Source organism: Mycteria americana, chromosome 5 (assembly GCF_035582795.1).
Source record: "Mycteria americana isolate JAX WOST 10 ecotype Jacksonville Zoo and Gardens chromosome 5, USCA_MyAme_1.0, whole genome shotgun sequence".
NCBI classification, from domain to species: domain Eukaryota; kingdom Metazoa; phylum Chordata; class Aves; order Ciconiiformes; family Ciconiidae; genus Mycteria; species Mycteria americana.
In genome coordinates, this window is record NC_134369.1 from 14,108,075 (window position 1) to 14,124,583 (window position 16,509).

At 41.0% G+C, this 16,509-nt stretch overlaps 1 protein-coding gene across 1 annotated transcript in view; it reads right to left on the reverse strand.

The window, feature by feature from the left end:
• Nucleotides 1-7,168: 7,168 nt before the first annotated feature.
• The window catches only part of TUB (TUB bipartite transcription factor), a 111,009-nt gene continuing 101,668 nt past the window's right edge, over nt 7,169-16,509 (reverse strand). Inside the window, exon 14 of the mRNA XM_075502192.1 lies at nt 7,169-10,006. Within this exon, the coding sequence (XP_075358307.1) occupies nt 10,005-10,006 (2 nt within the window). The 3' untranslated portion in view covers nt 7,169-10,004. The remainder of the gene's footprint in view (nt 10,007-16,509) is intronic.

A 16,509-nucleotide genomic window follows, 5' to 3' on the forward strand; every position in this document is an offset into this window, starting at 1 on the left:
GAGAAGGACTTGTGGGGGATGTGTGGCTGTCTTGGCCACGGTGATCGTGGTTGAGTTTAAAATTTTCAGTGTAATGAGAAAAAAGGACGGCAGAGTTGCTACCTTGGATTTCAGGAGAGCAAACTTTAAGCTATTCAGGGAGCTATTTAGCAGAGTACCCTGGGAATCTGCTTTTGAGGGCTTAAGAGCCCACGAGTGCTGGTCAGTCTTTTAAGAACCACCTTTTAGAAGCACAGGAGCAGGCAATTCCACTGTGTTGTAAGTCAAGCAAGCGGGGCAGAAGACCAGCTTGGCTGAACAGGGAACTCCTCGTGGAGCTCAAGAGGAAAAAGAAATTGTATGATCTCTGGAAGCAAGGTCAGGCTTCGCAGGAAGATTACAGAGCCGTGGTTCGTATATGCAGGGAGAAGACACGAAAGGCCAAAGCTGAATTAGAGTTGAAACTGGCCAGTGTTGTTTCAGATAACAAGAAAGGCTTTTTTAAGTATGTTAATAGCAAGAGGAGGTCTAAAGAAAACATCGGACAGATACTTGTTGAAGATGGTGATCTGACTAATAGGAATGAAGAAAAAGTGGAAGCATTCAATGTGGTTTTTGCCTCAATCTTTAATAATATTGATAGACCTTGGGCTGCCCGGTCCCCTGAGTCAGTGGACTATGAGTGTGGGAACAGTGACTTTCCATTTGTCAGCACTGAAATTGTAAAGGACCAGCTGTATCAGCTGAATGTTCTCAAGTCCACGGGCCCTGATGGGATTCATCCCAGAGCACTGAAGGAGCTAGCGGATGTTATGGCAGGACCCCTCTCAATCATCTACCAAAGTCCTTGGGAGTCTGGGGAGGTCCTTGCTAACTGAAAGCTAGCGAACATTATTCCAGGCTACAAAAAGGGGTGTGAGGGAAGACCCAGGGAACTACAGACCTACAGAACTACAGAGTCTAACCTCAGTTCCTGGAAAAATTATGGAGAAGATTACACTGAGTACTATTGAAAGGCATTTAAAGAATAATGCAATCATCAGGCACAGTCAACATGGGTTCTCAAAGGGAAAGTCCTGTTTAATTAATTTGATACCCTTCTATGATAAGGTCACCTGCCTAGTGGATGAAGGGAAGGCGGTAGATGTAGTTTTTCTGGATTTTAGTAGGGCTCTTCATACTGTCCCTCACAGCATCCTTCTGGACAAGTTGTCCAACTGTGGGATGAGCGGATTCATGGTGCGCTGGGTGAAGAACTGGCTGAAGGGCAGAGCTCAAAAGGTTGTAGTGAATGGGGCTACATCTGGCTGGCGACTGGTCACCAGTGGTGTTCCTCAGGGCTCAATTCTAGGGCCAGTCCTGTTCGAGACATTTATCAGTGATCTGGATGCAGGAGTTGAATGCACCATTAGCAAGTTTGCTGATGATACTGGGAGGTGCTATTTTCTCTCTTGAGGGACAGGAGGCCTTGCAGAGGGATCTAGATTGGAGCTTTGAGCTATGATTAATGGGATGACATTTAACAAGTTGAATGCACCTAGGACAGAGTAACACCAGGCACAAGTATATTGGGTTTGCATGGCAAGGTTTTGGTAGCGGGGGGGGCTACAGGGGTGATTTCTGTGAGAAGCTGCTAGAAGCTTTTCCTATGTCACACAGAGCCGGTGCCAGCCGGCTCCAAGATGGACTCACCGCTGGCCAAGGCTGAGCCAATCGGTGATGGTGGTAGCACCTCTGGGGTAACATATTTAAGAAGGGGAAAAAGTTGCTGTGCACCAGCAATTGCAGCTGGAGAGAGGATTGAGAATATGTGAGAGAAACAACTCTGCAGACACCAAGGTCAGGGAAGAAGGAGGGGGAGGAGGTGCTCCACATGCCAGAGCAGAGATTCCCCTGCAGCCCGTGATGAAGACCATGGTGAGGCAGGCTGTCCCCCTGCAGCCCATGGAGGTGAATGGTGGAGCAGATATCCACCTGCAGCCCGTGGAGGACTCCACACTGGAGCAGGTGGATGTCCGAAGGAGGCTGTGACCCCATGGGAAGCCTGTGCTGGAGCAGGCTCCTGGCAGGACCTGGACAAGCTCGAGAAGTGGACCCATACGAACCTCGTGAGGTTCAACAAGGCCAAGTGCAAGGTCCTGCACCTGGGTCGGGGCAAGCCCTGGTATCAAGACAGGCTGGCGGAAGAAGGGATTGAGAAGAGCCAGACGTGAGCCGGCAATATGGGCTCGCAGCCCAGAAAGCCAACCGTATCCTGGGCTGCATCAAAAGAAGCGCGGCCAGCAGGTCAAGGGGGGTGATTCTGCCCCTCTACCCGGCTCTGGTGAGACCCCACCTGGAGTGCTGCCTCCAGCTCTGGAGCCCTCAGTACAGCAAAGACATGGACCCGTTGGAGCGGGTCCAGAGGGAGGGCCACAAAAATGCTCAGAGGGATGGAACACCTCCCCTGTGAGGACAGGCTGAGAGGGTTGGGGTGGTTGAGCCTGGAGGAGAGAAGGCTGCGGGGAGACCTTACTGCGGCCTTTCAATACCTAAAGGGGGCTTATAAGAAAGACGGGGGCAGACTTTTTAGTAGGGCCTTTAGCGATAGGGCAGGGGGTAATGGTTTGAAAGTGAAAGAGGGTAGATTCAGACTAGATACAAGGAAGAAATGTTTTACGAGGAGGGTGGTGAAACACTGGAACAGGTTGCCCAGAGAGGCTGTAGAGGCCCCATGCCTGGAAACATTCAAGGTCAGGCTGGACAGGGCTCTGAGCAACCTGCTCTAGTTGAAGATGTCCCTGCTCACTGCAGGGGGGTTGGACTAGATGGCCTTCAAAGGTCCCTTCCAGCCCAAACCATTGTATCATTCTGTGATTAACCCTGGGACTTGGAAGTACTAGAAGTGTACTGAACAGCTCATTTGAATCCATGCATATCTCCTGTTTAACAACATCTATGTGTAACCACTATGGACCAGCTGCCTTCCTAGATCACCAGCCTGTATCTTGAGTGTTTTTGGAAAAAACGAGCATCTTGCCCTACACACTCAGATTGGGTTTGTTGTTCAATGGGTGTCTGCCTTTGAGACATCTCTCTGCATTTTTTTTTGGCTGGTGGTTTTTCCGGGTTGTAACTGTAGCCTGATGTTTACATTGCTTATGTTATTTATAAAAAATTCTTACTGCAAAAATTAATTCATAGTAAAGGAAGAGAGAAAATAGAGAAAACGTATTGAATACTTAACTCTGTTTTATTAGGAGTGTATTTATTTTTGAATCATTTTGTAAGCCAACGTTTATTTTGGTTTTGTTTCAACACATTCTGGACTCTCTCAACACAGTCTTTGTCTTTTAACCGTGTCAGTAGTTTGACCTCTCTCTATGAGCAGGGCTAGTGTTTTCTTCACTGGGAATCCCTGCTGCGCCTCTACTGCTGCGCCTCTACAACACCTGGGAGCTGATATGCAGCGTTTCTGCGTACCACATTTTATTTAGAGAATACGTTAATACCAGCTGTTAATACCAGACAGCTGTTAAAGGACTGCTTTCATTCCACTGCAAGCGACATCATCTGTCCATCCCTCTGTCCCCAGCACAACGGTCTCACTGTTTTAACACTCCCAAAAGCCACATGAGTGGAGAGACTGAGTGCAAAGGATGAGACAATGGACAATTCTGGTTCTGTAGAAATAGTCGGGCTGGACTGATTGATACAGCTGCATGACTTGCCAAGCATACAGCCCTTACTTGTTACTTGCCAGTGGTATATGATAACCACGTACCACGGCTGCTGCGGATATAGCAGTAGTCCAGCCCGTTGCCATGAGAAACAAGGATGCCATCTCAGGTCTACTGCAACTGACAGAAATGTGGACTTGTAGAATTTTACCTTTCTAGACAAATATGTGCTTATGATGTACTTCAAATTCGTGCTGCTTATGAAGATATGTGAAATTTTAAAAGTTCACCTTTTTCATTTGCATTTGGGCAAATTTGTGCATTTAATTTTGTGCAAGACATTGTAAACGCATGAAAAAGTGGTGTTATTTGTGAAGTACAAGGTAGAGTTTATACGCAGCTGTTTTCATACACTAAGAAGCTAAAATGTAGTAAATGGTTGTAAATAACAAAGTCCATGCTCTAAAGTGCAATAATCTTAAGACTGCTACATACTGCATCCAAATAATCTTGCTGCTAAGGACAGCTCAACTCATGACAATACCCAGCAAATCGCTGTTTGTGCACGTTGTACTCTTACACCCACAAACATGGGATACACATTAACGTTTCTATTGGCCTTTCGATGGTCAGTGTTTCTGTACTGAGTGAGCAGCTTGACCAGACCTTGATACAGCACTGAATATGAAGACACACACAAATTTTATTGTTTGATAAAGGCAGCCTGCTGTATTAATGAGGACCCTCACTACAGTAGTGGGAGGCATTTGTAAATCCTCACACTGTGGATGTGGAGCAAGGACCACCAACCTCAGTTGTCCCCCGAGGGTGGCCTAACCAGCAGGCTATCGACTGATGTCGATCAGCATGTCCTTTGGAGCTGTTCCTCTTGGCATTGGGACTTCTATTCTCCTTGTATCAGTGAGAGAAATATCAAGCAATTCATTTGTGTGTGACATACTAAGCTTCCCAATTAATAACAAAAGTTTAATTCCTAAGTGCAGTCTGGCTTTTGACCTTGCTGTCTTCCAACCTCCCACAGTCCTTACTGAAAGGTCATTTTTGGCAGACAACTAAAAGTCCAGAATTTCTTTTCAGGCCCCATAGCATAGGTAACTACAGAATTCAGTTGTGTCCTGGGAGTTAGTCTGGTGGGCCACGACGGTCCCCACAGGCACACCAAGCACACACTGCACTGGAGTGTGAGAAGAGAAATAATTCTATTGCAGCACTAGCTAAAAAACAAAACAAAATGAAAAACCAGTGAGTTTTCCCCTACTAACACAGAGACTGGTTGTTAGGACTCCTTTTAATACCTGTGGCAGAGCTAAAGGCTTTGTATTTCTTTGCAGCACCAACAGGAGAAAATGATACCAGTGCAGGTTGACTGTGTGCTGTCAAAGAGTCTCAACAGCTCAGTCCTGAGGTCTAGATCATCTTGGCAGCCCCACTCCAGGTACCAGTAGGTGCTCTCTGAATGTAGCCAGTGACACCTCGTACAGCAGCTTACCAGCAGCCTTCAAACTCGTATTCCTCCTGTTTATCTGACACTTCCTTTTCTCTCTTTGCTTCAGCTTTCCCCCCTCTGAAACAGAAATGTCTATTTAGATAAGCATTTTAGAAAAGGATCATCTCACAGGTGTGTCCAGCATTCTTAATTATTAATTTTTCACTTCTAGCAGAAAGCATTCATAATTTGAAGAAGAACATATCTGAATAAAATCAGGATTCTCAAATAACTTGATTTCTATTAAATAAGTAAATCAGAATCATAGGTCAGAACATCAGCAAACCCGTGACTTTGGAAAAAATTGTGGAAGCTCAGGTGGACTCCCAGTGGAAGCAGTCAGGCTTATTAAAAGCACATGCTCCTTTACTTACAGTGTTTCCCACCTAGCAAATTAAATGGCTATACTTTTTATTAAAGCTAAAAAACCAGCAGTGTTTTGTTTAAATTAAATATTCTCATAAAAGTGGATTTAAAAACCCGCAGAAGTGCTTAATTCTTCCCGGATATTTGTTAATGGTTATAGATCATTTCAGGCGTTCCATGGGATCAGAAAAAAAGTACAAAGTATAAGATCAGTGCTGGTCCCAAAAATACTGTAAATAGGATTCCTTATCAAATAGTATTTGGAAACCAGATAAACATGTCAGAAGTTTATGACCTAACTCATTGCATTAGCAATTAGTGTTCATATGTTGGATTCTTTCTTTTTGCAGGTAACTAAGAATAAGAAAATTATGATTAACTTGGAGGTGACAGAACAATGTAGTGCAATAATCCTCTATTTAAATGATTTTTAGTTGCACATCATAATAAAAATACTGTTTCTAACCTCATGTGTCACAAACACTGGACAAGAGGACCCAGATAAGAGTTAGAAAATGATCTATTTTTCAATGGTTTTATACCAACCACATATTTCAAAGCAAATGAATGCAATATCAGATCAGACAGACTGAGCATCCCGTGTACAAATACAGCTGGAAAGGCTGGTCTAGTCAAGTGATTTTTCTCAGCTTTGGAGCTTCACCAGTTTTCAAGGGGGGCACAGATTCCTAGAGAGCAAATAGACACCTGGCAAGACGCTCATTTTTCTCAGTGATCTTCCCAGGATGGCTTAGATAGTGCCTGGAGACCATTCCTCCTCTCTGCTGGTAACTACTGTTGTGATCAACCACCTGTCAAAATGCAAGATTACCCAAACCTATATCGTTCCTGACAGAGGAAATTGCGCGTCTCCTGTCACTGTCAGATAAAAAGGTCTGTTCGCTAGCCTTGTAGTCAGAAAATTTTCCGATGTCTAACCTGACCGCAGTTTGAATCAGTTCTGTCTATCAGAGATACGGAGGACAGATGCTTCTCTTCTGCTTTCCAATAGCTTTTTACATGTTTGAAGCTTGGTGGTTTTTGTAATTCTGCTGTTGGTCATTCCTGCCTAAGTATAGTTCTTTGCTCTTGTCCTTACTGAACTGCATCCCAGGTTTTTCTGACCATTTTCCAGACTAAATGAGTAGAAATGGTAGAAATAAGCAGGCCAAACATTCAGTCCCTAACAAGAGCTAGACTTGGAAAGAGTTGGTTTAGCTCACAGCAAACAGCACTGAGGTAGCAGGAACAGGACATGATCGTCAGGCGGTAGGGACCTAAGGCAACAAACAGCTGGGCCTCTGCTCGGCCGGTGTTCATTAGGAACCTCACTGTCCTCTTCATGGAAATGCGTAAGAGGAGTTTTCTACAGTGTGTACCAATTTCAAGTCTTTGAGCCCACAGTTTGAGAAAACCTACAGGCTGAAAATGACTACAGATGTGGTAAAGTCAGGAGTGATAGTATAACTTTCTATGGCTGTGTTTTCTGTTTTGAATTCCTATTAGCGTTAAAGGCAAAAATACAGTTTAAACAGCACTGGAAACTCCTTCTGTTAAATAACCTGTGAACTCTGTAGGTAACTTACCAAGGTATTTCTGACCTTGGGTAGGGGAAGACATAGTTGTTTCAAACAAATTAAGTTTAATATTTCTGCACAGAGTTCTGTATTGACAAACACCAGAACCTCTATGACATACACAAGGTAAATCATGTGACAATACAAAAATCAGTCGTTGCACATACTGGTAAATAAATACATTTACTCCAGAATACCAAAGAGTTTCTTTAAAAAATTTACTTTGTAAAAGCACAAATTCTTGCAGGTTTATCTAAAACTCCACATAGGTCTGAACAAAAATGAGATGCCTGACTACTCGAAACAGGTCAAGACAGTCTTGTGTGCAAACAAGCGTAACGTATTACAGGCATTATGAAAAACCATGACTGGTTAAATATTAGTTCTTAAGATTAAGACATTTTTTGTGAATTTTGATCTTTTCCACTCTTTAAACCCCATATAATGAAAAGGAAATCTAGACTGTAACATACTCAAATTCTACTGTATATCATTGGTTGATTTAAGAAAGGCAGAGAGATGAATTAGAAGATGTTTACTGTGGGAATTAAAGAAAAAACCCAAAACTAACTAAACTGCTTCTTCATTTTATGGGGACAGAAACATTCTTGTAGGACCTACATTTTCTATTTCTCGAAGTTTAAGTTCTTCTTAAACAAAGGTGTATTTCTCTTTACAGGCAGATACAGTCCCAACACACTCTAAAATGGGTATTTCTACAGCTGCTCCCAAACACTGGATCCTTCAGGCTGTCATTAGTTGGATGAAGACAGTGTAAGGAAATACAAAAACAGTTCAGTGTCTACTAGAAACTCTCAGAAATTAACCATCTCAAAAGTATGTACTTTCTGAGATACTTCTAAAGGTGTATCAAATTACAAAACATCCTCCACAGATATTTTTTCACTTGTTCCCCTACTCATGAGTATAAGAAATTGTTCAAAAAGGAGAAACAAAAGCCCCAGTCTTGTAATGATGGGGTATGGATTGCCTCACTGCATGGATCAGTCCCACTGAAAAGTCATCTCAGAGGAAAAAGGAAAAGCAGATGGCTATCTGCAATAGATACAGACACGTACATGGAGAGCATTTAAGAGAATTTTTTTTTAATATTTTCCACAGAAAGATTTCACTTGTTCAAAATTAGTTTTAAAGGGGTTTCGAGTAAGAGAGTCTTTTAGAGATATTTTGCAACAATTAACGCCAAGACAAATTAATATCATGGTTTATGCTGTCAGTGTGACCAGTGGGAAAGAAGACTGAGTAATCCCCAGATATCACCAAAGGAAATTTTTTAAGACTATATATGTACGTATATGCGTGTGTGCACAGCACATACGTTTGCACATCTAACATTGGAAAATGTTGGGAATGTTATAATTAAACCCACTCCTAATACTGCGAATCCTGCCGTAGTGGGCGTGTATGTGCGCCCCCTTTATGCTTTGTATATAACTGACAGATGACCTTATTTTTCTGTCACCAAGTACAGGATTTTTTATTTGAAATAAACTGTTAGTTTCAATCACAAGAAAAGAATTCTACATGTTTAAGATACTAACAAAATTAACAAAGCTCCAATTTTTGTCTTTTTTCATATAGGTTTTACAGTAACCCACTGTAAGAGGTTTGTTTCTTATAGACCTTGTTTCTTAGGGAAACTCCCTGTGCGATTTGCTAATTCTTGTGCAGGGTCAGTTATCCAGTATTATCCCTTAAAACATGGGTAACTATGAGCGACGTTTTGTTTTTCTAAACGCCCTGTTTAGTTGCAGTAATGACATCATAGAATCATAGAATCATTAAGGTTGGAAAAGACCTCTAGGATCATCTAGTCCAACCGTCGAATCATAGAATTGACAGCACATTTAATAGAAAAGGTCAACTTCTTCACTGAGAGATGTTTTAGATCCCCCTTTGAGTGTCAACAAAGCTTCATAGGATGTACATAAAAGCAAAATTTGGCCTCCCCTCCAAATCCACCTTCCGAAGTATTCATGCCAATACTGCCCAATTTTTGAGATCCGGATAAGCCCACTTTTAAACAAAGACAGACAAGAAGACATTAGGACTTTTGTAGAGACACGCAACTGTGGCATTATGGAGACACAGCAGAAGTTAGAAAGAAACTTTCAGTTACACCAGCAGGCTTTGGATTAGGCCCGAAATAGAAATAAATAGGTGAAAATGTCATCATGAAGAAATCTGCATATAAATCAAGCTGTTTAGGAGAGAAACAAAGGGTATGGGCAGAGTTCTTACCAATATAACGCAACATAACCAGTGACCATCATAGTCTATCAATGAATACTGAAACCCATTACACGCCCTAAGCGATGCCAAGCAGTGTCCCAATTCTCCGGCAAGAAACCACCCCACTGTCATTCCCCAGCACATACTGCTGCCTTGCCTGCACGCTGGAGTTCCTCCACATCTGTAAATGGAGCTTGTTTGCACTTTGGTTTGCTTCTCTGTAACTGCACCCCTTGGATTCTATATTATTTTTTCTGGGCTTAGGGCTCAGTATAGTGCAAGTATAATAAAAAACGTGTTATCTTCTTATATGCAATGCAAACACATGAAAAGTTCAAATAACCTAAAGAGCCACAGGTCCCAGTTTTTGCCTTCAGGAGGAGCTCCTTCTTCAGTATTAGGAGAGCTGTATCTTAATGGCTTCGGTTCTGCAGTTTCTTTGCTAAGCTTCCATGCACGTCTTTGCAGCAGTGTCCTCTGACTGGTGACAAGCACACAGGGTGGAAAACAGCACACGGGGAAAAACACGCACTGTTACATAGCAGGATGACAGTAAGCATGTAATAGTTGCATTGCTTAGCGATAAACCCATCTGTAATAAACCCGTTGTGTGTGTTTTTCTTATATGGTGGGTGCTCACATGAATGCTAAGAGGGGCTCTCATCCTCCAGATCCAGGCAGATATAAATGAAGAAGGAAAAGAAAAAGGAAGATTATTTTCTGAGAAACAAGCATATCTCTGATGGGTACTGTAAAAATAAACCTAGTTATACTGGTGTCATTTACACCATGCTCCTAGCATCAAGCTCTGCTATACTAGTGAAGCAGTTGCTTTTAGCATACAGTCCAGAGATCCCTGGCATCCACAAAATCCAGAGAAGAAAGCACACTGTTGTCAGGAAGGTTAAATTCATCATACAGGTGGCAATAAATCAGAGAGGGCTGAAAACCACTGCAGTAGAAAAAGAGGACTTCAGAAATGTGGCCTACGCGTGTAGGTGCTGAGCTTTGCAACTACAATTCAAGGAGCCGACCGTTAGAAATGCTGTACTGTAAGTCATAATTGCCACCCTCAGAATACGCAAGGGTGAATCCCTTTACATATGTTCTCCAGTATCTTGTTCAGAAACCTATTCTGCACTTTAAAATTCACCAACAACCTTGAACTGCGCAGTGTGATGACTACCCCCGCTGAGGATTATGCAACCAGAATTGAAGGCCACCCTACTTCAAAATGAGAACATATACACAGGGATTTAACACACTTTAACTCACAGACATTAACTTTATAGGTTTCACTGACTTAGCTTTCTGGAGCGTCCCCATATGGAAAAACCTGTACATGTTTGAAACAAGAGAAAGTTATAGATAAAAAAAAATCAGGGAGCTTAAAACAAAACAAGGAAACTGTAGTAACACAGATTACTAGGAAGCTGAAAAGCATCTTCCACCTGCAAGAATGTATTGAAGTGATACCAAATAAGAACTCATCCTCATGGACTTGTGCTATGTAGTCCAAAAGACAGAATAACCAGTGCTTTTGAAAACAGGTTGTGTTAATTTTTTTTTTTTTAAGAAAAGAAAAACAACAAAAAACTTGTCATAGTGTCATTGAATTCAGTAACTCTGGATCCACTAACTCTAATCCATCATAGCTAGAGCCATATTCCACAATCACCTTTTTAAGATGACATTACAAATCTTGTAAAAGTAAGCATCGCTGCTGTAGCCCTACTTTAAAACCAAAGTTAGAATTAACAGTACACAGCATTTTTATATTTTCAGCCCACATTATAAAACACTGGCTCTCCAAGTAAATACAGTTAGGGATGAAATATAGCCCCATTGTTTTTTTACTTAGGAATACTCAGTGGGCCTGATTTAAGTTATTTGCTAAGCAACTTTTCAGTTCCTGACACGCGCACAGCACCCTCGTATTTGTTCTGGGCCATCCTCATAAAGTAATATGCATGAAACTTGATTTCAGTGTAATTTCAATTGCCTGACGAGAACTCTCTGTAGTAATGTGGTTTGGTTTTCCAGTATTCCAAACTGAAGTGAAAGTTCAGTCTTCACAATGAAGTTCAAAACAGAGACCCGCTGTCTACTAGTTGGTCACCCATGGCAACAGCTAGAACACAGGTTTAGGGACTACGAACTTAGTTCTAGTGCCAGCTCTAAAAATAACTCTTTGTTTGTTTGTCTGTTTGCTTTTCTAAACTGCAAATCACAGCTTCACTGCCATTAAAAGGATAGTAATACTTACCTGTTGCTCCTGGACTGCTGTAAGGCTTTACTAGCTGATGTGTAGCATCTTTGTGAAGTGGTGTTTTTAGTTGGTGGATGTTTGTTAAGGCTGATATTTACTAACCTAATCACACATTGGCCCCGAGAGGGAAGATACTGCCATAAGCATAAACGTATCAACAGAAAGCCCTCCAGAAAGGAAAGTGGTGCCACTTTGGTGAGAGAGGGCTGTATCTTCTGACCAGGTCCTACCGCTGTGTCCCAGCTGTAGCGTGCAACAGGCTATCATAGCATGTTTCAAGGCACACTCTACTCTGCCAGTAATAAGATTCCCGGCTGGAAAAAAAGCCCTCTGTCACTCCAGGCACATAGCACTAAAAGTTAATGATTTTGCCTAGAAAGGCTGTTTTTTTCTTAGATTAAAAGTTTCTATTTTTAGTATGAAATACCAAATCTCCACCTGTAAGGCAGCAGAAAAGGAGGCAGAGACTTAAGTAGAAAACACTGCTCTATTTGTGTTTAGCACTGGAAGTACTGACCTTCTGAAATAAATGTAGTGGTGCACAAAAAAGCAGCATCATAAGGCAAAATCCAAGGAAAGCATATTATAACGGTTATGTCATGTTTTTCCAGCAGGACTATCAAGTACTGCTCATATGTCAACTGAGAAAATTGCTAGAAAAGGCAGCTGCCTCTCAACCAAATCAGCTCGGCACACCTATAGCTACTTCAAAGATTATTTTCTTTGAGCTCAAACTACATCTTTGAAAACATTTTTAAAATAGCTAAAAAATACCAGTGTTTAAAGACACATCAGGATCAATATAGTTCTACTTCTAGCCAGTGAGGACAGGAGATTCTCCCTAGGGAAGAGAACAGGATGGTAATAATTGCGTTAGCTTCTGATGTCCCCAGTCTGGAATGAAAACCTCTGTTATGAGGTGCCAGAGCTCACAAACTTATTTGAACACTGAACTTCATAGCATTAGCATTGCCCAAAGCCCACTGTCGCAAAACATACTCTGATTTTGTGTACTTGTGAGATTTTCTGCACTGGCAAAATAAGCAATCTCATGAGATAATTTTATCAGACATCAGGACTAAACATCTGATAAAATTACACTTGCCTAGACAGTAAGCATAGCCTTTAAAATTGTGGTGTTTTTTTTTTTTTATTTTTGATTTTTAAAGGGAGTGAAAATATTCCTGCTGTTATTTGGTAAGTCAACATAGGAAAGGTACATGATTTCTTACGTGATGTTCAAGAGTGCCTAAGAGAATTAGGAAGTGCACTCTTGTTAGGACTTTGGAAATCCCATCACTTACTGTGTCCTGATCACACTGACAGATTCCTGCAGCCAAAGCATGGCAGTCTGCATAGGCCTAACTATATTCTTCTTGCACAGATGGGGCTGCAGGATCAAGAGCTTACTGCTTAAAAGAGAGCTCAAACTTGAAGACAAGCTTATGGAAAAGAAAATTTTGAACAAATAATTTCCTTGTAATTTCACCCAATCTGTAAGCATTAAATCAGCTAGATTTTAATGTTAAAATCTATTAAAATGTTTATAAATTACATTCTGTTACTTCGAGAGAGTTCACTTTATAACTTACTGATACTTCTAATGGCATTGTGCCAACTGGGATAATCTCAGTAAGAAGCCACAGATATGGAGTCAAATGTGAGAAACAGACTGCATTGTAAACATCCCATGTGAGTATAAAGGTAGTCATAAACCATGAGACTCATTGTTTTTAAATCAGATGTGCGTGACAGAGTCAAAGTCTGCGGTAACAACAGTTTGAACAGCTGAGTCACATCCAAGAAAAAAACCCCCAGAAGTACAAAAAGGCAATTTGCAGCACAATCGCCAAGTGTCTCAGTTTGCTACATAAAAGCATAAATAGGCAGCTGCATTAACTGAACCACTGCAACGTGTTCAGGAATAATAGTGTTAAAACAACTGATGGTGCAAACTAAACCACAACCAACAACACATCACTGTGAGAAGGAAAAGTGTATCAGATGGTTTGTCCTTACTGTTTTTTCTGCACATTTAGTGACCAGAAATGACACAAGGTAAAACATTCAAGCCTCACTGAAATCATTGACAAGATTTCCATAGAATTCAACAGTGTCAAGATTTTATCCTAAGAGATTGGTTAGCTATTCAGTTTCTACATAGGTGGCAGAAGACTGTTAATATTTTACTGCAGTTCCTTCAGTGAGCATTAAATAGGGTACTTAGCATGCCAACAACACCTGCCATCCCCCAGCCTCAAAACACTCCTGAGAAGCCTCTCAGCAGAACAGGGACATAGGCAGGTCCAAAAACTATTATTTCCATTCAACTTGTCGGAACCGAGGCACAAAGAGGTTACAAGATTTGCAAAAAGTCACACAGTCAGTTGGGATTAAAACCCAGTTGACCTGATTCCCAGGCCTGTGTTCTAACAGCTGTTGGACAGCCTAAAAGATTAGGCTGATTTTAACACAGATTTGTGCCTTTTTTTTTGCATGCAAGCAGTACCTAAGCACCGAACAGATGCATGAGTATTCACTGGTACTTGCTAGGTTCTGACTCTCAAGTAGGACCCCACTGCAGTTCACATGCTAGCAAGCTTTCGTCAGAGTAATTTTCAAACTGCCATTGTAGACTTAAATAAAACCATGACAAGCTTTCAGTGTTCTTGAGTAATCCAATTATAAAGTGAGTAGGAAGGGTTTTTTTCTCAAAAACATAAGCATAATTTTTGTGAACTGTGTCCTCTTCCTAAAGCAATTTCGCAAACCAGTCTATGGGTTCCATTAAACAGTTTCAAGAGAGCCGGTTAATTCAAGCCCTCTCAGTGAAGGTACGGATAAACATACCCTTACTGAAAAAGAGGAATCTAAAATTTCTAGGCAGTTAAATAAAATACAACATATAAAATAAGTTTTAATGCATTTTCATCCAATATACAGGCATTTGTGAGTATCAGCTACTGAGCTATAGTTCATAGCAAAATACCAAAAAAATTGAGATAGTTGTGCAAATCCTTTTCTTAGTTCCTTGGTGAGCAACAGAAAGAATTGAAAAATACCTACATAATTAATTTCAAACACTTACAGAGCAGAACCCCGGAAGGTACATACATGAAGAACAACAGAAACCCGTTTTCATTAAGTAGCACATACAAGAGAAGCCTGCATCTACAGTTGGATTAATTCTAGTGCAAGATTTAGATGTATAAAACTATCATCTAGTAATCAAAATGAGGCCTTTTGAGAAATCCGAGAGTCATCCGCCCATAATTCTAACAAAGGTGACTGCTGTTTTATCACGCGCTGTCCTTGTTTGCCAAGCAAAGATATTTTATTGGTGAGCACATGCTTCTCTAAAATCAGGAAAAATCTTGCAAATAATGCTTCAGGAAACCAATGAGATAGTATGGGGGAACTAGTTAGAATGCCACAGGATCAAACCCAAAATCTTCCCTCTGACACCTGCCACACATCAGGAGAAACCCTCTCTGCCAAAAACACCAGGCAACCCCCTGTCCTATTCTACTAAAATAATCAAAGACAAAATACTCTGATACTGGTCTAGAGTCATCACCTCTTCAGGGCAAGAACTCTTGTTTACTGTGTGACATCCAGTCCTTGTGGTATCCTTATGTGAAATCACTAATAAATTTATAATAAATTTTGTAAAAAGCTAAGATACAAGAACTGGGAGTGATTTTCTATACTAAGGACTGGATTGATTTCCTTCGTTTTTAATGGGCAGCACTCAGGCTGGGGTAAGATTTTCATAGGTAGAAGTCTAAAGTAGGTCTAATGCTTAGTACTTCTAGAGACCTCACTAATGTCTCTGCTTTTGAAAGTCCCTCCTTTTGTTCATCAAAAGGGAGCAAAAAACCAGCAAGTTCGAATTGATGGCATTGGTTCACCATGACCGATAAAACTCAGTGGTGTCATCTGACTCCACAATGATGGTTTTCGATTGTGCAGCTACCAGATTTTATTGCAAAGCCCTTTTCACTAAAGCTCCTTCAGTTCTAGTACCTCATGAGGACAGCCAGCTGGGAACTCCAGCACTATTGTAAGGCAACTTGAATAGTGAGAGACTTGCCCAGTAATTATTACAAAATCATTCGCATAGACATCTTAGCATCAGAATTTGTAACAATGGCCTATGACATTACTATTTTATGTGCCATATATTATCCTACAAAAGGAGTAGAGTGATGTCTGGCTTCTAAAAAATAAACTCTATTTTAGGGCACCAACGCACTTCTGATCATAAAATCACTTTCAACCTTTTGAAAATGGAAAAATAAGGCAGCACTACAAAGGGAATCTGTCTAACAGTCTGCCTCCAGGCTTGTGGACAGTTCTGCTCATTGATTTGCAACCAATAGTTTGGAAACTGTGGTTACCGCATGTTTACTGAGAAAAATTCTGATTATATTTTAGGCAAGCTTTTTTATCTGCTACCTTTTAATGTGTTAATTTATTCTACTGAAAAGCCAAAGGGCCAAATTCACCCCTCTGATAAGGCTTCTATTGTAGGAGCATCACTGGATGTGCACCGAAGGCATTATTCATCTGTGGAGAGATCACTGAGTAATATTGTCAAAATAAACACTTTCGAGTTGCACATCCTTGAAGAAAAGATAAAGGGATTGTGAAGAGAATGAGAAGGAACAGAACATCAGAGATGAAGAAAATTAGATAAAGGGCCAGGAAGAAACTGTTTGATGTAAACAGAGTGACAAGTTAGATTAAGAACTCTCATTAAAGCATGCAGTATTTGCCTATAAGCAATTCAGGCAAGGAATTTGTTTACAACTCTCTGCCAAAATCAACAGCAGATGCACAAAATCATCAATATTGGGATTTTAAATAATATTAAATCTACTGTATCCAAACACTCAC